Source organism: Cynocephalus volans, chromosome 9, assembly GCF_027409185.1.
Source record: "Cynocephalus volans isolate mCynVol1 chromosome 9, mCynVol1.pri, whole genome shotgun sequence".
Taxonomy (NCBI): Eukaryota; Metazoa; Chordata; class Mammalia; order Dermoptera; family Cynocephalidae; genus Cynocephalus; species Cynocephalus volans.
The window spans coordinates 4,124,934-4,150,108 of record NC_084468.1 but is presented as its reverse complement, the minus strand read 5'-3'; the positions used below and the strand labels follow the sequence as shown (position 1 = coordinate 4,150,108).

Sequence of the window (25,175 nt, the reverse complement as noted above, 5' to 3'; positions counted from 1 at the left end):
TGGGGTGCTGGGGAGGGGACAGAAGGGAAGTGAGGGTGCCTGCCAGTACCTGCCGCGTCTGGGCGCGCTCTGGCTGGGGAGGGTTTGGCTCTCCTTGGGGAGAACTCCACCCACAGCGTCGGCCAGAGGGAGATCTGCACTGAGCAGAGACCAAGACGCTAAACGTGCCCTAGGGAGCCCACAGGGAAGGCTTCCCGGGACGTGGGTGGACACTGGGCCCTGTGTCCAGCTGAGAGGAGGGCAGGCAGCCCTTGGCACAGCTGGTCTCCAGAGTGCCCACAGGCTGGGTTGTGCCGGAGCCCATCGGCTGGAGAGGAGAATGGTCCCCTTTGGCGTGGCCTCCTAGGCGGACCCAGGACCCAAAGGTGGACATGGCTCGTGAACACAGGCCCAGGGGTGGAAGCCTGACCCTGGGCTCTGCACAGAGGAGCTTTCGGATCTGAGCCAGTGGCTTCTCTCTGAGCCTCAGTCTCCTCAGGGGTAAGTTCTGGAAGGAGGTGGGTGATCCCGAGGTCACAGACAGCCATGGAAGTCAGGCAGGAGGCAGAGCCGTGGGTATTGGGCTTCCCCGCATCCAAAACCAGAAGGGAGGGCAGGAGGCTTTGTCTGATCTCTGAACAAAGGGCACTGGCAGCCGAAGCAGCCAGAAAGAAACCAGGGCAGAGGCTGGAGTCAGGCAGCAAAGCCGACCCTGGGGCTGGCAGGTGGGAGGAAAGCCGCGTGTCGGGGCCTCCCAACGTATAAGCAAAGGGGAAAGCAGCATCTCCTCATGTGACCCGCAGGGACTTGCCTGGACAGTCGGGTGCACTCTGGGTTTTGAGAGCACACGCCCCGTGTGATCCCGTGGACCGCGGGACACGTGCAGCAAGGCCTGCCGGCGCCCTTCTGCTCTCAGGCCGCGCTGTTTTGGGCTTTGCTTCTTCTCAGAAGAGACGATACATCCCATAGAGACCCTGAGCTATAGAGACAGGTCCATGAAGAGGAGAGGAAGGCCGTACCGAAGACCAGGGACTCTCTTCTCAGTAGAACAGTGGGGTCCACACAAAGCAAGGGATGACCAGAGACGTGAGATAAATGCGCACATTCACACAAGCCCCATCTGATGGCCGTCAAGGGATGGGGGAATCCCGCTGCGTTCCCCTGGCCTTCCTGTTCCCCGTGGGATGGGGGCTCTTCCAGGCACCTTCCCCTCCGCAGCTGTGACAGGCAGGGAGCTCAGCACCGCCTGCAGAAACGCTGCTTCCTCTGACACCTCGAGCGTCTTTCTACGGTGTCTTAGTCCACTAGGGCTGGTAACAAACCCCACAGACTGGCGGGCCTAACCACCAGGCAGTCATTTCCCACAGTTCCCGAGGCTGGAAGTCTCAGATCAAGGTCTGGCTGGGTGTGGTGTCTGGCGAGGCCTCTCTTCCTGGCTTGTAGACCATCTTTTGTCCTCACATGGCCTTTCTTCTGGTGTGTGTGGAGAGAAACACGCATCTGGGGTTTCGTCCTCTTCTTATCGGGCCACTGGCCTTATTGCATTAGGGCCCCACCCTGTGACCTCACTTAACCTTAATTACCTCCTAAAGACTCTAAAATATCCAAATATTGTCACGTTGGGAGGTTAGGGCTTCAGATATGAAGTTTGGGGAACACAATTCAGTCTAGAGCATATGGGAAAACACGAGCTTGGCCATTTCCTGGTGGACTCACGTGCACACGTCCGTGCAGATGTGGACAGAGAGTGGATGTGTGTCCCGGGAAGAACCACGAGTGGGAATCATACAGGGTGCGGATCCTGCCCCTGCCACCAGGAGCTTAGCTGAGGAAAACAGATGCTAATAGCACCTGTGCCCCATGGGTGGTGCCGGAAGTAAAATGACATGACCTAGATAAGTAAGGCTCTTAGAGAAAAGCCCAAGGGAGGGCCTAGCAAATCCTAGTCTCCTTTTCCCGCAGCTTTTCAGTCCCACTCCCCTCCACCTGCTCCCTGACATCACAAGTTGCCTATGCTTTCCTTCCAGGAACATTTACAGACTGACAGAAACAGAGCTGGATGCACAAGACACACACAGCGGGGGCAAGGGCGGGACACAAAGGGCCGGGGAAGCCATGCTGCAGACACAGGACAGCGAGCACACAGACGCCGTGTGGACGCCCTCCAGCACCCCAGCCCGCAGCACTGCGCGCCTTACCTCGGAAGTAGGGGATGTAATGATGTCTGAACACGGAGGTAGGGCTTGGGTGTTGGGACAGGGAGAGGCAGCTACTGGTACCAACACTCACAGTACCAGCTACGGGGCAACAGAGAGCAAGTCAGAGTCAACCCCGGGCTCGCTGACCTCAAAGCCACAAAATATTCCTAGTCCCCACTCTGCTAGGAACATTTTTGCTTCCTCTCTCAAGGAATGCACACCTTTTTGAGGCACCAAAGGGGGTCACCAAATATGCCATAGACCACCCTCCTCCAGGCACAGAGGGAAGAAACCCTGCCCTCTGAGAACAAGGTGGCCCAAAGGCTGCTGGGTATGAGCCACTGGCTGGGGCTCCAGGGGGAACGGTCTCCTGAGCCATGTCTGTCATTCCACTTTGAGGGTCTCTTTGGGATCAAGGACCCAGCTGGAGAGCAGCTAGCCAGAGGTAAGGGAGTGGTCTGTCACCACACATCTTCACCAGACTGGCTCATCCGAGATGCAAGGCCTGGCTCCCTGGGGTGCACACCTGGCCAAGCACAGTCAGCAAGCCCAGGTGGCCTTTGTAACACAGCAAAGGGTCCCCAGGGGAAGACGCTCAGTAGAGTTGGCTGCTTTTCACTCACCCACTCACTCACCCACTCACCCACTCACTCATTCACTCACCCACTCACTCACTCACTCATTCACTCACTCATTCACTCACTCACTCATTCACTCACTCATTCACTCACCCATTCACTCACTCACTCATTCACTCACTCATTCACTCACCCATTCACTCACCCATTCACTCACTCACTCACTCATTCACTCACTCATTCACTCACCCATTCACTCACTCACCCATTCACTCACTCACTCATTCACTCACTCACTCACTCATTCACTCACTCATTCACTCACTCACTCATTCACTCACTCATTCACTCACTCATTCACTCACTCACTCACTCACTCACTCATTCACTCATACACTCACTTCACTCACTCACTCACTCATTCACTCATACACTCACTTCACTCACTCACTCACTCATTCACTCCCTCACTCACTTCACTCACTCACTCACTCACTCACTCATTCACTCACTCCCTCACTCACGCATTCACTCATTCACTCATTGATTCACTCACTTATTCACTCACTCACTCACTCATTCACTCACTCATTCACTCACCCATTCACTCACTCACTCACTCATTCACTCACTCATTCACTCACCCATTCACTCACTCACCCATTCACTCACTCACTCATTCACTCACTCACTCATTCACTCATTCACTCACCCATTCACTCACTCACTCACTCATTCACTCACTCATTCACTCACCCATTCACTCACTCACCCATTCACTCACTCACCCATTCACTCACTCACCCATTCACTCACTCACCCATTCACTCACTCACTCATTCACTCACTCACTCATTCACTCATTCACTCACCCATTCACTCACTCACTCACTCACTCATTCACTCACTCATACACTCACTTCACTCACTCACTCACTCACTCACTCATTCACTCACCCATTCACTCACTCACTCATTCACTCACTCATTCACTCATACACTCACTTCACTCACTCACTCACTCACTCACTCACTCATTTACTCACTCCCTCACTCACGCATTCACTCATTCACTCATTGATTCACTCACTTATTCACTCATTCACTCACTCATTTGCTCACTTGCTTATTTCATGCATTCTCATTCATTCACTTAATCACTAACTCATTCACTTAATCACTCATTCATTAATTCATTTAATCACTTATTCTCACTCTCATTTATTCACTCACTCATTCACTTAGTCATGCATTCATTCCATCACTTAATCACTCACTCATTCATTCATTCATTAACTCAGCAATACGCTCACTCATTCACTCACTAATTCACTCACTCACCCACCTTCACAACATTTACTGAACAGGATGTACCAGGCACATTTCAAGGAGTCAATGAAAATAACTTTGCAAATGAATGAGTTGCGATTTTTCCAGAAAGCTTGCAAAAATAAGAGCTGCAGTCCCCGGGTGTGAAAATGGAGTCATGCACAGCTAGCCAAGGTGGGAGCAGCTTGGAAAAATCCCTCCAAAAGGTGGGGTCTGTGTGGAGCATCCCTGTGGCTTTGACCTGCTCAGGGGTTGAGGAGTTTCAAAGCTATGGGGGAGCACTACACAGCTGGGCACCAGGTAGGGAAGGCAGTGACGCGGGGCTCTAGCCTTGCTGGGAGGGGCCCGGTGTGGGCTCTTGCCCATTTTCCATGAGCACACCTCCCATCTCTGGGGTGACCAGGCCAGGTGAAGTGCTAGTGAATGGTCCGACTCCATTTTTCAGCCATTGATTCTGCCTGCACAGCTCAAGTCTTCCCAGACCCACTTGAGCTTGGAAGGGGCTGATGTCTGATCTCATGCTGTCTGTGTTATTTTATCTTCCCGACATCTCTTCCACTGAGACATGAACCAGGTTGCAAGTGCTCAGCGTGTGCTTTGCAAGGTGCATGCATCACAAAATGGCCCCTCGAACCAGCATGAGAAGCAGCTGCCTGTGCAGCTAGCCCCCTACCCAGACACGAGGTCCTTTTCTTCATGTCACTAAATGGACAGTTCTCAACCACCACTGCTGGTGATCCTGTCCTCCCATCATGTCTCTAGTTGCACAAAGAAAGAGGCCACTTGATAACAGGAGAAACAAGAAGTCCAGCTTCCCAGGGTCAAAGGTACCTGGACGGCTGTAGTGCTGGGGCGACCGCGAGGTCGGGGTGTAGCGCCCGAGGCTGACCGACCCAGTGGAACTTGGGCTGGAGGTCCGGCACTGCTTGTAGAGCCGGTCATCCTGATCCCCCTGGGAGGGAAGACACAGCTTGTGAACAACTGAGCCAGAGGCACTGCCCACCCCTCGCCCACCCATCCACCTCCACTCGGCCTGACCCAAGCAGCTGACTCACCTTGGCCCCAAGAAGGAATCCCCCTGTACCTCCAAGGCACATCTGAAGAACCAGGTGGGGGCCGGGCCTCAGCATGGTCCCTGTGCCCTCCAGGTACCTACCCCTCCCCTTCATCTGCCCCTTCTGCAGGCAGGGGCTTCCACGGAGGTGGTAGAATCACGTGCATCCTCCAGTTCCCCTCCTGCCTGACCTTTCCCAGCACCCAGGCCTCCCTGGAACACAGTTTGAGAACCACTGAAACTTCTCCAGTCCCGACAGGGGCTCCTCATGTGTGAATCAGGGACTCTAAGGGCTCTGTAGGCACATTTGAGGTAGAAAATTGATCCTCCCAGGCCTAGATGCCCAGTGGAGTCAGACCCACAAGCATGGACCATGCAGACCCCACCCAAGCGGGAATGGGCAGCTGTCTAGAGAGGCTGGAGTGGGAGCAGGTAGCGTGAGATGGCATGGCACTGTGGCATGTGGGGAGGCAGGCTTGGCCCAGCCCTGCATCCCACCGTGGGGTGGACGCTACTGTCCTGCCCCCCAGGCCAGTGCTGGTGATGAGCAATGGGAGTCTGGTCTGGCACTCGTGGCTCCTGTGGCCTGTCTGAGCTTCCCTTCCCCTCCAGGGCTCACCGTCCTAAAGCTTGCCTTGGGCACCTGCCTCCTCACTTTCTCAGGCCAGCTCTCAGGCCATATTTTCACCTGTGCCCACCCCACAGCCACAGCACTGCCTCTCCCAAGTGGCTAGAGCACTGCTGTCCCTTCTCCATCCCTTGGTGTCTCTGTCCACCTTTGCACATCCCTGGCAGCCAACGTAAACCTTACAGGTGTCCTGTCTCCTTGCCCAGCCTGTACATGGAGCTCATGGCTACATGTGGCTTTAGAAACTCAGCACGAGCTGGCCTCTTGCATGTTTGGTTGTCCTGTTACTGGATCTGAGTTTTTGATGCCCAGCTGCTGCTGGCTACAGACAGGGCAAGTTCTTCCCAGAAGAACAGCACATTCAGGACCAAAATAGTGTCCTAGTCCTCCCATTGCCCCCAGAACTGTTTCTAAGGGGACAGATCAAGGAGTCAAGTGGAGAAGCCAGGCAGGGGACTCTGCAGAAAATTCTGGTTCTCCAGAGCTTCAAGGAGCAATGGAGGGTCTCAGCCTGGGGAGATAAGGAGATAAGTTCTCCTGGGACCACTCCTGAGGGTTGGATTGGGAAACTGAGGGTGTGGACAGCAGGACGCAGGCAAGTACCAGCAAGGAAGGCTGAGGTCCCAAGGCCACAGTGACCATCTCTGGTCCAGAAGCCTACAGATGGCGCATGACTGTGCAGTCTCCCACTGAGCAGGTATAGGCTTGTGTGTCCAGCTTGGGGGTCACAGTCCGAGAGAGGGAGCTTTGCAATGAGACCAGGCTCTTACTAAGAGTGCATCCTCTCTCGGGCAGACCCTTAACCTCTTGTATAAAGTGGAGCTGACATCCCTCCCTCACGTGTTCCGTGTGTAGGAAAATGGGGTGATGCGAGAATGCTCAGCCCCAGGCCTGGCATGTAAAGGCCTGCATACACAGGAATCCCTACTGTAGTAATCGAAGGAGTACCCACGATAACCGTGGCCAGCGCACAGCTCCTGTGGGGGTGGCTGTCAGGAATGAGGAGCCTGAGGAGCCCTGTGGGGTGAGCACAGGCTCCAAGCTGCTGGCAGGGCTGGATCCTCCTCTGTCTCTTTCTGTAGCTTGTGACCCTGGAAAGGTTATTTGACTTCCCATGCCTCTGTTTCTCCATTGGTAAACTGGCGAAACTCATAGGACCTACCACAGGGAGCCGTTGCGGGGTAAGTGAATTAATGTGTATAAAATGCTTACAACAGTGTGAGCACAGGGAAAGTGCCCAAGAGCGTGGCTGGTGGCACTGTTCTTTATTCCTGGCTGCATTGACATCCCTCTACTGCAGCTGTCTAGGCTGTCCAGTACAGATTGGAGTTTGATTGGCAGCTATCTATAGCATTGATTAATCTTGAGAAACAGGACTGCTAACAGTAAAGGCTATGTGACAGGGAAACACGTTCAGAATGTTTATCCACGAGGACCCGGGTGCTTTCCATGTATCCCACTTGCAGCGGTGTGAAGTGGACCCAGGCTAACGCAGGCTGCTGAATTCTTTCTCTGAAGGGAGCCATGACTCAGACCACAATCTGCCCAGGCAAGACCTGTGTCGCAGGCATCCGTGTTTGCAGGACCAGCAGACACACACAAAGGAAGCATGCAGATGGACATGATCATAAAGATAACCAGCGCCAAGGAGGGTGCCCCAAGACTTGGAGGGCCACAGCCCCAGACTCCATGGCCAGGAGCCACAAGGCCCTTTGGGGGTGTGGCTGGGTGGTTATCTTTACAACCTGGTGGCAGTGCCGTGAGCAAACAGGGGACAGGCAGGAGGGAGGGAGGTTACCTCAGTCGGCGTTGGCGAGAGCAACTGAGGGGACTGTGGACACAACACACAAAGGGCCTGTTAGTGCCGCGACACCCAGAGGGTACTTTGGGGGAGAAGGGACAGTTTAGTAACTGCAGGCAACACAGGGTGCAAACATTCACATCGCGGGACCTGACCCACCAAACAGGAAAAGAATCCCACTATGAGAGACGCACAACAGGACTCCAAAACCTTTTTTGGAGAAATATGGTCAATGGCACCCAGAGAAAGAGGTCCCCAGGAAACTCATCTCCTGTCTCCGTCCCGGCCGCCCCCCTGCCCTGCCCCCTCTCTGCCCCCGCCCACCCCCTCTCTGCCCCCTTGCTCTTCCCCCTGCCCTGCTGTTTTCCCACTCAGACATATTTTTTGAAAAGGAAGACTGTTGGTTCAGGGCAGGGGGTGGCAACATCCTGTGAACCCATCCCCCTCGGCTTTTTCTGGAGAAGACAGAAAAGCGGGCTGGCAGAAAGAGAGGGCAGCTGGGGTCTCAGCGTGGGGGTCAGGCTTGGCTCTGCTGGTGGGGCTCCAGGCCTGGGGAGGTGGTGGCCCAGACTCCCAGCTAGGCACCGTCTGTTGGAGCAGGTGAGCTCCACCGGCCACCCACAGATGTGTGGCCAAGACCCGGTGAGGATGAGGGGCCCAGCGGGTGGGCCAGGATTCAGAAACAGAACGTCTGTCCCCACAGCAGCCGGTGGAAGGCGCTCCATGTGCAGCAGCTATCATTGTTACAGCACAATAATACAACCATGTCTGGGAGGCCTCGGGCGAGGTGATGGAATCGAGGCAGAAAGCCACCCAGGCTGTCCTCAGGCATCTTGTGTGCACAGAACTGACCAGGACAGCCTGCCTTCGTCCTCCTACCAAGGGACTTGATGGCAGAGGGTGGAATCTCAGCCAGAAGGTGCAGCTCTGCAGCAGAGCAGGGAGGCCAGCCCAGCTGTCCCATGCACAGCCCTCCCTCCCCGCCACTCCTCGCCCCCTTGGGGACAGGTCCTTGGGGCAGGAATCATCCACGGTTCACATATGCCCTGCCATTTGAGGGGCGTGGCCTCAGAGAGGCTGAAAGAAATCTGAGAGTCAGCAGCCAAGGACCCCATCTCCATGTGGCCCTGGATGCTGTGCTCTGTTCAGGTGCTCCTTGACATCATGTGACCCTTGGACGCAGGACTGAGGGTAACCATACACCACACCCCTGCACATGCATGCCCTTCATCGCTGCCAAGCCCTCCCAACGTGGCTCCGTGAGGCTTGCACAGAAACACGTGCACTCAGGTCAGGAAAGGGTTGGCCTGACGTGCCAGGGCTGTGAGGAGCCAGAGCCAGAGCTGGAATCCAGCGCTCTGGACCTGGACCCCATGTCTTAGAGGAGGCGTGAAGAAGGGTTAAGAAACAGCCAGCAATGGTCATTTGGGGAAGAAAGGCCTGGATTTGCATCTTGGCTCTGCCACTTATTGTCTGGGGGAGAGTGGCCAAGCCCCTTGATCTCACTGACTCTTCCAGTGCCTGCTCTGGGCTCGGACTCGACACTGGACCATGAGCCCTGCCCAGCTCCAGCATGTGTCTGTGGGTGTGGGCTGGGACGCCCCTCCTTCCCGCCCTCCCACGGCCTCCACAGTATGAATGGGGCTTGTCGCCCACACCTGCGGACTCCCTGCCTCCGCAGGGGCAGCAGCCCTTCCCGCACAGCCCTCGAGCTCCGCAGGCAGCCCAGCAGCTGGGAGGCGAGAGGGCCGCCGGGCTGGCCTGTGCACCTACACCAGGGTGGCGCCCTGGAGGCTCAGCCCACGCCCAGGCCACGCGCACACACAGCACACACGCTGAGGCTGGCGGCCCGGCAGAGACGACGACTCCTATCCCAGGCAGCTGCAGCCACGTTGAAGTCACAAAACCACAAAAAGAAAAGCGAAACCCACAATGAATTCCACATTAAATGGAGAAGAGCAGTTTTGAATAAGTCACCAAGGAATGAAGGACACTGTCCACAGGAATGACGGGAAATAAATATTTTGTGGATCGAGCTGGTGAGTCAAGTTGGCTCAAGGGATTCGCAGGACAGAGGAGCGTGTTGCGGCTGTGGGGGTGGCACGTGGCCGGAGCGCTCTGGGTGAGGAGGAGGGGCGCACTTCATGTGTCATGAGAATGATCCAGTACTTAGGAAAACGGTGAGATTTTCGCTGAGCTTCTGTCACTTTCCCTAAAGCCACCATGCTTCCCACCTTCTGCTCCATTTAATGAGGTTTTCCAGACTTGCCCCCTCAGTGCGGGGAAGAGCCAACTGGGAAGTGTTTAAATAAGGTGCACACAGGCCGAGGGGGTGACAAAGCTGAGCAGGGAGGACGAAGGAAGCCTGGCTGCAGGACACACCAGGACGACGGCCGCCCCACCCCGGCCCGCCCCGCAGGGTCTGCACGCGGCCGTACCTCCCCGTAGCTCTGCCTGTCCCCTGCAGAGTGGCTGACGTAGGGCGAGTAGGAGATCATGTCGGGGCGGTCGATGTTATAGATCGCCTTGTTTTTGGGAAGAGCAGCCAGGTCCCTGTAGTCCAGGATCTCATCGCCAAGCTTTGCCTGAGAGAGAAAGAGCAGAGGGCAGGGAACGGTGAGACCCACGTCCCCAAGGGCACTGACTGCATAGCCAGAGGGCGGCAGTCGCCGGCCACCGGGAAGAGGACCCCGGAGCCGTAGGGTGGCGGAGCAGAGTCTGGGCACACCCCCAGCTCCCAGCGAGGGTGAAGTGGGGCAGGGGTCAGAAGCACCGGGGACTCTGGAGCAGATGGGCCTGGACCCTGCGGCCCAGCCACATAAGAGCCACATGGCCTTGAGGGAGTCTCTTCTCTGAGACTCAGTTTCTTTCTCTACAAAGTGGGGGTAATGATCGCACAGGATGGCTGCGAGTCTAAGGGGTCAAGCCTGTGATGTGCCTGGCACAGGCGTCGCAGTCAGTGAATCTCAGTCTGTGGCTTAAAAATACACACACATACGTGCACACGTGCACACACACATGCCTCACATGCACGCACGTGTATGCTCACACGTGGAGAGTGTGCCCCTCCGAGGCTGTGCAGGTGCACCCCCACAGCCCACCCACGCTCGTACACACCACACTCAGTTCTGCACACCCACACACTGGCACATACTTGCGTACCCAGACTCTCTCCCACGATCTTGCATGCACACACACCTACAAGTAGTTGCACACATAATCACACCACCAAATGAGGACATGTTCACACAAGTCCACACTCACACGCTTGCAGTCACACACCCAGCACTTCTGGGCGCCTACAATACGGCAGCAAAGTGCCTGACATTTGACAGGCCAGCTGGGATATGACCTCGGCAGGGTCAAGAACCTGCTGTCTTGTTCGTCCCTGGACCACACTTGGCCCACAAAGGGCATTCACTCTTGCTTGCACTTGTGAATGAATGCCTGCCCTATGAGAGCCACCACGTCAGCTAAGGTGAGGCCCACCTGGCCGTGTGCTGCCCACTGCTCTGTGACTCTGCTCCACCTCCCCATGCATTCCCCCACTGCTCATGCTCTGTTGCCCCCACCTGTCGCCTGGCTCCGGGAGCTCCCCAGGGGCTGCCTGGGGCACTTTCCAGCCCCAGGTGGTTCTGGTCTAGAGCCTGCAACAGCCCCCTCTGGGCCTCTCCTGCCAGGGATCCCTCTAACAAAACATCCCAACGGCAGCAGCTGACACCACGAGCTCAAACTTTTACCCTGTATTATTCGCTTACAAAAAATCTCACAAGGATCTGAGGAAGGGGGCACTTACAGCAAGTCCTTTTCACAGATATGGAGACCAGCGCCCAGAGAGGCTGGGTAACTTGCTCAGAGTCACACAGCGAGGAAGGCGTGGGGCCGGACGCGACCTAGGCTGCTTGACTCCAGAGCCCACGCTCCCCACCATTTCTCTTTCCTTCCACAGGCCCCGCTGCCAGGAGAATGTCTCTCGAGCTGCAGCTGCATCACATATGTATTCCAGCTCAATCTCCGGCAGCCCCCTCCTCGGTTGGATGACATAAGCCCTTGCTGCCACCCCCAAACTCGGCCTTCATGTTCCCAGCCTCTTTACCCTAAGATGTCTCCTCCCCATGCCCTCAGTGTGCCAGGCTCAGCCCCCCACTCCTGTATTCTCTGGAATCTTGAAGCCCCCAGTCCACCTCCTCCAGGAAGCCTTCCCTGACCACCGGCCTCCAGGGCTCTCCTGAACTGTTGGGCCTGGGGGTGAACCCTGCTGCTTGCGATGTACAGTAAGAGACTGGAGTCCCGATGTCCCAGACCTCTGGCTATTCCCTTTGGAGGCTGGGGCAGGTTTCAAAAGACCTGAGATCAAGTCCCGAGACTGCAATTTGTAATCATGACAGTTAATTCCCTGTCAGAATTTTTCAGCTGCTCCCCTCTGCCTTTCAGGGGAAATCCGGATGTAGGCTCCTGGAGGATCGGCCCTGTTGACTTGTTTCTCCTGGTCTCCTGCTCCCCCGACCCTGCGCCTCTTGTCCCTCTGAGCTCCTTACAGTTCCCGATCCCTCAGAGCCTGAGTGCTCTTCCCACTCTGGGGCATGCCCTTCCTGCCCTCTCTCCCTGGCTTCTCGAGTCCTTCAGACTCAGCCGAGGCCTCTCTCTGCCCCAGGATTCCTTCCCTGGCTCCCCCACCCGTGTCAGGATTTTTTCCTTTAAGTCAAAGTGCTGATCTTCATCTGTTGAATGTTGTGATCTGTGACAGCAGGGAAGGGGAGAGACGTGCGGCCTCCACGGTGATATGTCCCCTGCCCCAAGGCTGGTGCCTCTCAGTTGCCCAGGATTCATCACTGAGTCCCTCTCCCTAACTCCTAGCTTGATGGGTGCACTTGCCAATCGAATGAAAATCAGTCAAGATTTTTCAAGAGTCAGGTGAGTTCTCAGGGAGAGGCCTGCATTTCACAGGTCCTTGTGGAGGCCGTGCCCTTCCTCTCCCACCTCTGTCCCCTCCCCAGAGCTCTGATCACATATCTGAGCATTAAGATCACAGATCAGAGTGTTCACCCATCACTGGCTTTCTTGGCCCAGCCCCAGGCACAGCACATGGGTCAGCGAGGCATCGCCCTGGCTTGGTCCCCCACGTTCCTTGCGATCCCCTGAGCAATTGCAGCCTTGACAGCAGGGATCAGAGAGGGTAGCCTGCACGATGCCAACAGCTGCTGATCCGACCCCTGGACGGGTTGCTAAGTGGCCTTGCAGATTCCTCTTCCTCCATGCCAAGTCCCTGGGCTGTTGCCGTGACAACAGGCTATGCTCTCTAATTGGTAAACGGAGGACGGCCACTGGGCTGTGCAGGCACAGCTGCCTTTCTCTCTGATTTCTTCTTCCCCACACTTCATCCAGAATAACACTTAATAGTATGGCCACATGTAACATTAGAGTTACATTATAATCCAGCCAGTATAACGATGCTGCTCTAGTACTAGGCTTTATTGCCATGGCAAAAAACAGAGTGCAAAACCATATGTTCAGTGTGATTTCATGCTGTTAAAAAAATTACACACACACAGGGAAAAGAGACCAACAGAATGTCTCCAAAACATCAGCAGTGGCTACTCTGGCTGGCAGGATAATAAATGGTATTAACGTTCTCCTTTGTGCTGATCGCTATTTTTTTTTTGGAATAAATGTGCATTAATTTTGGAATAAAGAAAAGAGGGAGTAAGAGATTATTTTAGATGCCCCACAATTTATTGAGCTCCTACTGTGTGCACGTCTTATGCCTGACACGGAGATGATGGAGGCACGGCCCCTGCCCGCAGAGACTCACAGTCCACGGGGGGACAGCAGCTACTCGGAGAATTCCGTTCCATTCCCATGCACATGGATACGAGGGGGGACCGATCTCCTCCTGACTGGGGGGCAGAAGGGGACACCGCTCCCCTTCTGGAGTGGGCCTAATGCCCAGTCCTTGCTCCTTGCCCCTACACCATCCCGCGTCCCGCTCCCCACACCACTCTCTACCAGGGCTCTCTACCAGACAAGTAATTGTGGTCCTTACACAAGCAATGTCAGCAACTAGTAACGATGACCTCCCATCTCCAGTGCTACCACCCAGAGGTAACTGCTGTTAACAACCTGTTAGCATGTTTCCAACCATTTTTATACCCGCATACGCAGACACACGTGCTTCGAGGAAAACGGGATCACATAATACATACCATCCTTAACACATTTCTTTTAGGGGATAGTTGGGAACACTTTCCACGTGAACAAACATGAACCCACGCCACTGCTCCCAGAGCCTGCACCGTCCTGCCCGCTCCGCGCAAGCCCTCGCGACAGCCGTGCTGCGGTGGTGTTTCTGCACCGCTGTAAATGACAGCTGTGCGCACACCGCTTTGCACACCAGATAATTGAGGATAAGTTCCCGGAGGAATTGCTGGGTCACACAAATATGTCCCTGTTTCTGATTCTGAATCAACCTCATGAGACCCGTGCCAGCCTCTGCGCCACGTCAGTGGCAACAGTGCCGGCCCCATGCCTGATGCCCACGGAGGACAGTTCTCAGCTACTGCAGCCCCCAGGAGCTGCTCAGCAACGGCCCCGGGCCTCCCTTCCCTCTCCATGGCCCCCATAGAAAGGACCCGACTCACGTAAATCACGCGGCTTGGAGACCCCGAGGTGCTGGAAGCAGGTACAGAAATGATGCTCTCTGAGGAAGTTCTGGTCTCCTGGAAAAGGAGAGAGGAGACTGAGGACAGATAATTTTGACGTTAGGAACCTTCCTGGACCATCATCACAAGTCATCCTCCCGCAGAAACGCCAGCTCACGAGGCGTTTTTCTTTTTCACTTGTGGGTTGAAGTAATGCTTAGGATAAACACACAGGCTTGAATGAATGACTGGAAAGCTGGAATCAAACAGACACGGCAGGCCCGTGGGTGACAAGCAAGGCGGCGGCGCGCTATGATCCCGCGCTCTCACATGGTGGGCACGATCTGTTTCTCAGTGCAAGAGAGGCGTGTTCAAACGGTTCTGCCAGCTCCAGTGGCAAAGCCCATCCTCTTTGACCCACTAGTTGGGTGCACAGAGATGTTATTTCCCACCTAGATTCAGGGGATGTGTTGCAGCGAATTCCACCAGCCCATACATCTCGTGGGATTGCTCCCTGATATCAGGCTTTGGGACAGTCTGGGTCACTAGAAAGACCATTCTCCAGCCCAGCCCACGGCTCCACGCTCCACACTGCTTGGACCAAGTGTCTCTGCCCCAGGCCTTTCTCAGCACCAGGAGCACCTGTTCCGCCCTCCACATGTCTGAGGTCATGGCTGACCACTACCACCATCACTCCCGTGGTCTCACCTGTGACCTGCTCATGTTCCTCCTCGAATGGCCACTGGTGTCTGGGACCACTCCTTGTCCCCTCCCACCTCCCTGACCACTCCTGCTGCGTCTCCTGGGCTGACCGCCTCCTCCACTGCAGGCCCAGCCCTCTCTGTGTGGATGCCTGGCGGGCCTGTACCTACTGTCCCTTCCCACCTGCAAGGCAGGCCCTGCCCACCTGGCAGCTCCTCGCCCTCTTCTGGTGCAGCCCTCACCCCTGGCTACCTCCCCTCCCTTACCTACGCCTCTTACTCACCCCATCTGAAAGGAACCCATCTCCACAAGGACGTCCCTGGCCCCTCAGGAGCTACGAACTGGGACCTCTGTCTCCCCGCAGCCCCCACGCCCTCTGCCTCCCCGCAGCCCCCACACCCTCTGCTACGTCTTTCCCAATGGTCCCCACCTGCTGACAGCTCCCCACTGTGCTGCCTCCTCTCGTCCTGTCTAAGCAGCCCCTTTCCTTGCCCCAGTAATTCTGTCCAGTGCATCTCAGTGGATGCTGGTTACTTGGGGAGTGCCACGTGTTATGGCAGGGTTTGTGTCTCCCCCAATTCCTGTATTGAAGCCCTGATCCCCAGAACCTCAGAAAGTGATTGTGTTTGGAGACAGGGCCTTTAAGGAGGTATTAAGGTACACTAAGGTCACCAGGGTGGGCCCTAATCTGATATGCCTGGCATCCTTATGGGAAGAAATTAGGACACAGACACACACAGAGAGACGACCATGTGAAGACACGGGGAAAAGACGGCCATCTGCAGGCTGAGGGGCGACAAACCACCCTGCTGACATGTCGCTTTTGGACTTTTAGCTTTTGGAATTGTGAGAAAATAAGTTTCTGTTGTTTAAGACCCCCATCTGTGGGACTTTGTTCTGGTGGCACCAGGAAACTAATGCAGGTGATGTGTCCCGAGCCCCCCCCCCCCCCCACACAGCACGACACCAGCGAGGGTGGGACACCAGGACCGCACGTGGGGTCACACAAGGAACAGCAGGAGGGACAAACCTGGAAGGCATAGGGGGTGGCGCCCGGGCAAACCTGATTGCACACTGGGTTCTGCATCTAGAGAGGAGAGAGAAGTGGGAGACGGACGGCTGATGCTAGCCCGTGGCTCTGCACGTCTCCCGCTAGCGCAGCCCCAGCCCTCCACGCCCGGGCGTGCCCTGGCACCCTCAGTCCCAGCGCTGCGCGCCAGACAGGCATCGACTCAGGGCACGGGCTTCTGAAAGGCAAGGGGGCGCTGAGCTCCACCACGCTTGGCTCGCAGTGCTCAGCTGCCCCCAAGGCGTGGTCCCGAGTCCTCACCACCCCCAGGAATGGCTGACACTGCGTGATCCCTGCAAAGAGGAGGCTCAGCTCTGAGGCACGGAACATCAGGTCTGCTATTCCCACCGACCCCACGGCCAGGCTGTATATTCCACTGGCCCAAAATGATGTATGCATACATTTTACACATTAAAAACACCTTTCGAGTTTCAGCTTCATTCTCCATAAAATGGAAAAGCCTCCGTGAGAGGGGTTTTCTGTTTCTGAGACGTGCTCAGGATTAAGGAGTTGTTACTGTTATTTCAGCTCAAGCAGGGCTCAAGAGCCGGTCTTGACAGAGAATGCCCTGCTTTGAAGAGCAGACTGGCACTGGGTGTTAAAAGTCCCCCTGCACCAGGCACACCGGTGGTGGCAGGAGAACCGGGAGGCCAGGCCCCGAGGTGTGCTCTGTGACATCCGCGCCAGCCCTGCACGGCTCTTCTCTGCACTTGCGGAAAGGTGGGCTTGTGCTGGCTTCAGCATCGGCCTGGGGGCAGGGGGCACAGGTTTGCTCCAAGCAGGTGTCAGGCGGGTGTGAGCTACAGCTGGGTGGCTGTGTCGCTGTCCTCTGGCTCAGTCCCCAGCTGTGAGGGGGTAGGAGCAGAGCCCGCTTCCAACTCTAGTGGGTTAGACATGGAAGGGGAGCTGAGTCGGGGTGCCTTTCCCCAGACCGAGCAGACTGGAGCTCATTTTGACTTTCTCCCTACCCTGACTCCAGTTTGCCCAAAAAAGCTTTACAATTAACCTCAATATTTACACATTTTCCCGGGACTGAAATAAGACTGCCTTGTTTAGATCCACAGAGAAGGACAGGGCAGGAGCTTGCCAGCTCCAGTCCCCAGCAGCTCTGCTGCCCAGCCTAGCCCCAGGGAAGCTGCTGTCCAGCAGCTGGGGATGCCTGATTCCCATGAAGGCTACGCAGGAGTCGCACACAGGTTGCATCGACACTGTGCAAGGGGTCTGACACCCACTAATTCCCACGTTAAAGCTGTGGGGCTGAGGCTCAGAGAGGGCAAGTGACTTGCCCAAGGTCACAGAGCTGGGAAGAGGCAGAGCTGGACTCCAACACCAAGGCTAGCTCCACCACCCTTGGCTGCTGCTGAGAACCCCACTGGAACATCTGTGCACACACTCGCCAGAATGTCCTTGGGCCTCTCAGGCAGTCTCAGCAAACCTGTTTCCTCCTCATTCAGTGGCTCCATGCCCCCTAGCTTCCTCCCAGGTCCCACCCCAGAACCTGTGTGCATGGGGGAGGCATCACGCTTAACTCAGACCCATGCGCACTGGGGAGGCATCATGCTTAACTTTTCCAAAAGAGACAACGAGGCACCTCCGGGAAAACCCCTAGCCTGCGGGACCATCCCGGCCAGTCTAGGTTCCTTCCCAGAAGTCACCCAGCCCCTGGCTAGAGCGGGAGCCCCTCCTAGCCGAGCTGTCCCTGCGGCCACTTTCACTGTTGATGGCTCATCAGGGTCCAGCCCCCCACTTCCCACCCCACAGTCCTGAAACACTCGTTCAACTCCCTGCAGATCACTCCCTTCTCAGACATGGAACTCAGAGCCTGGAACTGGGGTGGGCCACAAGACTCATCTCCAGGAAGCCATCTGTGACTCCCCCTCTGGTCGGGCCCAGCCTTCCCTCCATCACAGCACTGAGCAGCCTGTGCCTCAGAGCGCACCTGTCCCATGACTGTCTCCCCCACCAGACAGGGAGCTCCCTGAGGGTAGGGACCCTTTGGGTCTTATTCATCTCTGTTCCAGGTGCCCAACACCAGAATGGACACAGTAGGTGCTTGGCGGCTGTATGATCAAAGGCCCAGGGTTGCTCTTAGGGCAGGGTGGTCAGGATCCTGGGCACCCTCGGCAGACGCCAGGGACATTGAACACGTGGTCCCACCCAGAGCCTGCACAGAGGGGCACCTGACTGCCAAGCGCATGCCCCAGGAGGGTGAGTCATTTCTCCTACTGACCACTGGGGCACACGGGAACATGTGGAGCACCCACCTCGGTGACAGGTTTCAGAGAGTTGAAGACAGTGACACCGTGGCCTTCCCCGGGGCTTGTGGCCAGGCTGACCAGGCCTGGCTGCCTTGTGCAGTCTGCACGTGGTGAGCAGCGTGGAGCAGGCTGGTCCTCCTGCCGCCCATGGCCTGGCCACCAGCAGAATGAACCCCAAGGGGACAGGAGGTGTGCTGATAAAACCATCAGGCCCCAAGCCACGCCAGCCCCGGGCACAGAGCTGAGAGGGCGGCTGTGCTGAGTCTGCTCAGCCTCGGCCCCGAACACTGGCTGAAGCCAGCTGGCCTCATTTTAGAAATAATCGTTTCAAAGCAACTGCAGACAGCAGAGCCCAGGAAGTCGGCTCCGCCTGGCGGCCCACAAGGACAAGAAGCCCTTCTTCCTGGTTCCGCAGCACCTGGCTGCTCGGAGGGCCTCCCTCCCACTGCACCGGTGACTTAGGGGCCAGCTCTACAGCTGAGTCCAGAATCTAGGAGCCGGCGAGGGCCGTCCTAATCTGTCCTCAAGGGGACCTGGCTGGGGCCTGTGGGTCTCCTGTTCAGTCTCAGGAGACAGGGCGCTGTCCCCCATGCACACGCGTGACAGAGTGGTCTAGGGCCTCTCGGCTGTGGGCTCCCTCCCTCAGGCCCCTTGGTCAGTGTGGAGGGTCTCACAGACACATAGCCAGGGCCCCATAGTCACTTGGAATCATGAACTGTGGCGCTCTGAGGGCAGGGACACAGCCTGGCTCACATCTGAGGCCTGGGATGGCACAGAGGCAGTTTGTGATGAATCATGGACCAAATCAGCCACTTGAGAGGACAACAGGAATCCAGTGCACCAGGCACTACTGCTGTCATGGCCATGAAAATAACAGGTAGAACTTAGCGACGTGACCCTTCTGTAACCGTAGGAGGCATAATAATGCAGAATTCATCTTGCACCAAATGCAGAGCCACTGAGGAGAGGCCCAGGGAGATGGACAGAAGCCATCACGCTGGTCCCGGCACTCAGCACTCTTCCTGTGTGGCCCTGCCTGTTCTTCACCTGCCCCTCTGATCCAACCCGACCCCTCCTCCGGCCACCCTCGGAGACACCACATTCACCGTCACCTCTGTGTCTTGACTGGCCTGGAAGTGCCAGCCAGCAGAGGGAGCCGCCTTTCCAGAAGGGGCCCTGGTGCTGGACATCGCACAGGCTTGGCTTGGAGGGTCCTGGGATGGAAATCTGTCCTGAACTCCATCATACACTCTGAGCACCCATTGCCTTCCCTATAGGACAGGAACTCAGGCCTGCTGCAGGATGTCTGAGTCACTCGGGACCCTCAACGGCCTGATGCAAACTGGCTCATTGGTAGCCTGTCTGGTGGACTGGATGAGGCCTCGGGACACCCTGAGAGGGGAGGATGCAGGAGTGAAGCTGGGGTTGCTGTGATCCTGTGGCTAGACCAGGACATGGCCTGGCCTGTGGGCCATAGGGGTGTCCGCTGGGTCACATGCTACTAGCTGAATGGGGCTCTGACCCTCTGCACTGTCCTGGGGCCTCTATGGGGCCATGGCTCCCTGTGAGGGTCCTGATGGGTATACCTGGCACAGGGCCTGGCGCATAGGCCTGGTAACAGAAAGCCCCTCCTGGCTGGCACCTCTCCTCCTCCTCGATTCAGTTCCATCCTTCATTCAACAAACACCCACCGAGTCTCTGCCACGTGCCAGGACTCAGGCAGCAGCTGGGGATTCCAGTGCAAAGAGAGCTCAGCCTTCCCTCCAGGCTCAGAGTGGAGTGCAGCGGGGGCTGATGTGATTCCATGGTGCCCAGCGGGCGTCTGTGTAGTCAAAAGTCCTGTCTTGCCCAAAGAGAGGTTTGGCCTTTGCCCTCGGTTCCCAGGAGGTGATCTTTGTCCTCCCTGATGAGAGCATCTTTGTTTAGGGAGGGAGGGAGCCACTATGGGAACACCAGCCCTGTGACTTAGGGTCAGGTGCTATAAACTGATCTGGCAATGGAGACCACCCACGTGGGCCATGTGTCAGTCCCCCTCCATACCTACATAACAGAGTCCCAGGAAAATCTCGGGACACCACGCCTTCCTGGTTGGCAACATTGCATGGACCCCGTCACACGTGATGCTGGGCGGACAGCATGTCCTGATTCCATGGGGTGAGGTCGAGAAGGCTCAAAGTCTGGAAGGCCCCTGGCCTCTGCCCCACGAGGCTCTTTCTCTGGCTGACTCCACTCTGTGTCCCTGCCTGCCGTGAACTGTGACTGTGCCATGCCAGCCTTTGGTGTGGTCTGCGAGCCCTTCTAGTGAACGACCAAATCTGAGGGTACTGTGGGGGCCCTTCAAACTTGCACCTGGTGTCAGAAGGAAGGGTGGTCTTGGGGACTGTTTGGCTTCTCTAACTCTGCGGTTGTCCCCAAACTTTCACAGCCTTCAGGGTTCGTTGAGTGAATGAAGAGGTCGGCAGGGCTGTCCACGAGCCCTCCGAGGCTCCTGTCCTCCCTGCACTGCCACTCACCTGATCTACCTGGTCACACCTCACCACCCCCTAAGACCTGCTGCCCCTGACCCTCCGCCTGTGGGACTGGCCAACAAGCCAGTCAGCATCCTCTTAATTCCACGAAGACTGCACATGAGCAGCGAAGAACACATCAGAGAAACTAGTAAATCCCACCAACCTTGTTTTTGTCTTCAGTCCTGGCTGCCTGTCGACACGCCGGGTGCCAGATGGAGGAGCCTGTGGACAGATCCCCGAGAGGGAAGTAAGTGTTAGAGTCGTTCCCACGATGCAAGGCCCACGGGGGAAGGGTAGGAGGCCGCCGGCGGTTCACGTGTGGACTCGCTCGCCCACCACCCTCCAAGCGGCCATAAGCGTCCCCTCTGTGCAGAGCTGGTGCTGGGCACAGGACACGCAGGTCACTGTCCCTGGCCCCAGGTGGCTTGCAGCCCCGCTGTGGGGTGCAGGCATGAAATAAACCATGTGTGCCAGGTGTTCCGAAGGGGAGCCAGAGGAGGCTTCTCAGAGCAGGGGGAGGGCGTATTCGACGTGGCTTCAAGCTCAAGGCCGGGGAAGTGGGAAGGGGCTCCCTGGGCAGTTGCCCACCTCAGTGGAGGGCAGCAGTGGGTCCAACTCTGGGGACAGCAGGGCTGAAGCTGGAGCGAGAACCAGACTCAGGGAGGGGGACTTTGGGGGCAGGCTTCTCAGCTGAGATGCGGGAACAGAGAACCTCAGGAGGGAACGGGGTCTGTTCCTTAGGGTGTGGGGTGAAGAGCAGGGACGTGGGCTGGAGGCGCGAATGCTGGGCCTGACCCCGTCACTGATTCACTGGGTCTCCGAGGCCTCCTGTGCCTCAGTTTCTTTGTCAGTTCTGCCTGGCCACCCTGTCAACAGCCACTAACATCAACATAACAAGGTCACCAGGTACCAAGTGCCACCCGTGTCCCTGACACTGCTGTTTTCTAACCTCAGCCTGCCCCAAGTCTCTGTTTTGTAAAGCAGGGCTAACAATAATCCCACCTCATCCCACCACAGGGTGAATTTAATAGAATTAAGCAGAGGTCATGGCTATTGGAGAAGGGCTCTGCGAACTGCTGCATGCAAATGTCACTTGTACTATCACGACCTTCCCTGTGCTTGGGGGCTCCAGGCGTGTCAGCCCCCACCCACCGCCCCTGTCCTTCAGGACTCAGCACACTTGCTCCTCCCGGGGCCTCCTGAACCTCAGCCTGACCTGCCGCCCTCGCCCTGCCAGACACTGCCACGCAGCTGTCCAGGGTTTACTCCATCTCCCACAGACGCGGGAGCTGTGTCCCGCCACCTGCACCCTGCAGACAGGCCACGCAGGCTGCGGGGGTCCCACGGGGCAGCAGCGGTGACTGCTCCTCCCCGGCGTGTCTGCAGGGCTCCCAGGGAGACCGTGCTCCAAGTGTGTGTGTGAACCCTACTGTTTCGTTTTTTATGATTATAGAGGTAATAGATGTTCCTTATTAAAAGTGATGGAAACCTAGAAAAGTAACAAATAAGAAAATTAAAGTCATCTGTACTCTCTCACCCCCTTTCTGTCGCCTTCTGCGTGGGAAGTGGCTCACACACCCAATTTTGTATCCCGTGACATTTGCTAAAAAGCATCTTGAACATGTCCCTGTATAATTAAGTGTCACATAAAAGTCACTGTAAGGGCTGCTTGAGAATTCATCTACCCGCTGCTCTTCCCAGCGTGTCAGTCACCCAAACGATGCTGCAGTGCACCCGAGTCAGCACAGACTCCCTAGGATTGGAGTCTCGGCTCAAAGAGTGTGACATGGTCGGGGCTCTTGGGTTTTTTTTTAGTAATTTGACAGTTTTCACCCCCACCAAGATGGGCAAGAGGCCTGTTTCCTCAGATCGCACCACCCAGGGCTCACCCTCCCTTTGAAACTTGGTCAATTCAATGGGAAAAAGTGGTATCAAATTTTTATTTTGTTTCATTTATTTATTTATTATTTGGTAGCTGGCTGGTATGGGGACCCGAAACTGTGACTTTGGTGTTTTAAGGCTGTGCTGTAAGCAACAGAGCTAACTGGCCAGCCCTGCACACTGTTACTTTAACTTGGGCTCCTTAGTAATTGGTGAGAGCCAACACCCCCTCCTCCACATTTACTGGAAGGAGTCCACAGTGGGAACGGTGGCAGCAGGGGTTGGGGGTGGGGGTCACTGGGACCCCTGCTTCTCAGAACTTTCGGCAGCAGGACTTATTCGTCACAAGACACCTTCATGGAGCCCCAGTATCAGGTCAACCAAGCAGAGGGTGTCAGGGTGACCAGGCAGGGTGGGGGCCCCCAAAAGCCCCCATGTAGCAGAGCTTAAAAGCCACCACCCTGGCCCAACCTCTCATCATACAGACTGGGAACTCCAAGGCCCGGAGATGGGACAGGACTGGCTTCAACATCTCACAGAAAGTCACAGCAGGTTCCATGTTAGAAATCGGTTGCCAGGCTCAGCCCAGAATCCTGAGCAACATCTTTGTTCCCCAAGACTACGTCACCCTCGATGGGAGCTCGTGTCCCCGAACTACTGTCCCAATACCACTTTGGCATCAGGCCCTGTTGTCTGAGAGCATCATTCACAGCGGGAGTCAAGCCTCAGGCAGAGGGATTCCCCCACCCAGACAGCCCAGTGCGCTGGGATATGCGCAAAGAACCCCCTTCACGAGCTCTCAAGCAGAGACTCTAGGAACAACAGGAGACACTGGGGACGAGCCGTCCTATCTGACATCACCCCACCAGCCTGGCCCCAGAAAGGGAGGCCTGTCCAACATGCAGACTGGGCTGATGGCCGCTGAGGTCATTCCACGGCCCATCTGGGGGACGGCGTGTGTGGCCGATCACCTGACCACAGCTCTCCCACCCACCGGCCTGCTCAGCTTGTCTCAGGGATCACTGGAGACAGAGAAGTCTCCAAAGAGAAACCGGCTGAAGCAATGAAGTCCCACTGCCAACCCGTCCTCGCCTGGGCCCCTCTGCCCACGTCCACCCCATCGTCAGTCTGTGAACCCTGCACCCTGCCCCCTGCCCGCTGTCCCACCATGGCCTGTCCTGGCACCAGGCCCTGTGGTTGGGCGCCTCTGAGTCGCCTTGACCATGCCCCCCCTCCATTTAGTCTTAGGTCTCTGCCTAATCCAGTTTTCCCAAGAATTCTGCGGAGTCAGTTTAGTGAGACCCCGCCTCCACCTTTGATGTCCCAGTTCTCTGCCTGCCTTCGGCGAGAACCCCCAACCCTGGATGTAATTTTCCACCCACTGACCCCCTGCCCACTCTCTTTGTCCTGTTCAGAATTGAGCCCGATCTCTCTCCCCTGCGGCGACAGTCCTGACCCCTGTGGTGACAGCCCAGAAAGTCATCCCTACTGTTGTAACAGGGGTTGGAATGACGTTCTTTACCAGGGCTCAGGGGATGGATAAGCAACAGGTGGGAAACAAGTGTCACTCTCAGTGTAACTCAGGGAGAGGGGAGAGGAATGGGGCTCAGAACACGCCACCCCAAAGCACAGCTGGGAGACCAGAATATGGCCCCCCAGATATGCCTCTGCAGCATAAGGATTATCTTGAGCTGATTACTTGGGGACACAACAGACTCAGAAAAACTGTGAAAACAGAGTAGAAATGACCCTTTTTAAAGGGAAATTTACATCTATAAAGTAAATTTCTATTTATAAATTTATATTTTACAAAGGAAATCTCCATCGATCGGGGTGTCTCCTTCTCTGCACAACTTTAAATCGCTAGAGATTTTTATCCATGGAGAAGCCTCCGATTTAAATCCGTACAACCAAACCATCCCTGTCTGAAGTGCTTCGCCGGGCCTTCCCGCACCCTTCCTCCTGTGTTTTGGGAAATGGTGGTGTTTAAGCCTGAAATCGAAGCCGTGTCTTTGAGACCTACTCCTGAGATGTGCTCATTTCTCGGGGTCATGGTTCATGGATGTGAGAGGTGCACGTGTTAATAAACTTCTCTTTGGTCTGGTCATGTTAATCTGTCCTCTGTTACAGGGGTCTGTCCAACGAGGAACTGTGGAGAGAGAAAATTGTTTTTCCTCCCCTGCAAGGGTCACCGTCTTCCTCTTGTCTCCCTAATTAATACACGCTTTGTAAAGAAATCAGCGGTAGCTAAACGCTGTGATTGGAATGTTAACCTATGTATAAGATGAGAAGCAATGTGCTAAAAAGGGTTCATCTAGAAGGAGGAAAGAGACGTCGTTGTCAAACCTCATTCTTCCCTGGTACCCCGTGGCCCACAGAACGCCTCTCCTTTATTATATTTTTAATGGTGGATGGGTTTGGGGGATTTCCCATGCAGTGACATGAAATGTGTCAGAAGGCTGACTATGTTTTCCTCCAAACTCCCCTTCCCCAGGCTCTGATATCCCTGCTTCCCTTGCTTCTGGAAGAAAGCCTCTGGTGGCCACCTCT

At 56.1% G+C, this 25,175-nt stretch overlaps 1 protein-coding gene across 10 annotated transcripts in view; it reads right to left on the bottom strand.

Moving 5' to 3' along the window:
* The window catches only part of ABLIM2 (actin binding LIM protein family member 2), a 165,805-nt gene that overhangs the window by 53,783 nt on the left and 86,847 nt on the right, over positions 1-25,175 (bottom strand). For 5 of the 10 annotated variants that reach the window (XM_063108647.1, XM_063108654.1, XM_063108648.1 and 2 more), the window contains exons 8-13: positions 20,908-20,966; positions 15,938-15,994; positions 14,206-14,283; positions 10,006-10,152; positions 4,916-5,036; positions 2,178-2,276 (exon numbers count right to left, since the gene is read on the bottom strand). In XM_063108647.1, coding sequence (XP_062964717.1) covers positions 2,178-2,276; positions 4,916-5,036; positions 10,006-10,152; positions 14,206-14,283; positions 15,938-15,994; positions 20,908-20,966 — 561 coding nt within the window. The remainder of the gene's footprint in view (positions 1-2,177; positions 2,277-4,915; positions 5,037-10,005; positions 10,153-14,205; positions 14,284-15,937; positions 15,995-20,907; positions 20,967-25,175) is intronic. The other 5 variants (XM_063108649.1, XM_063108653.1, XM_063108655.1 and 2 more) reach the window with 3 other exon arrangements.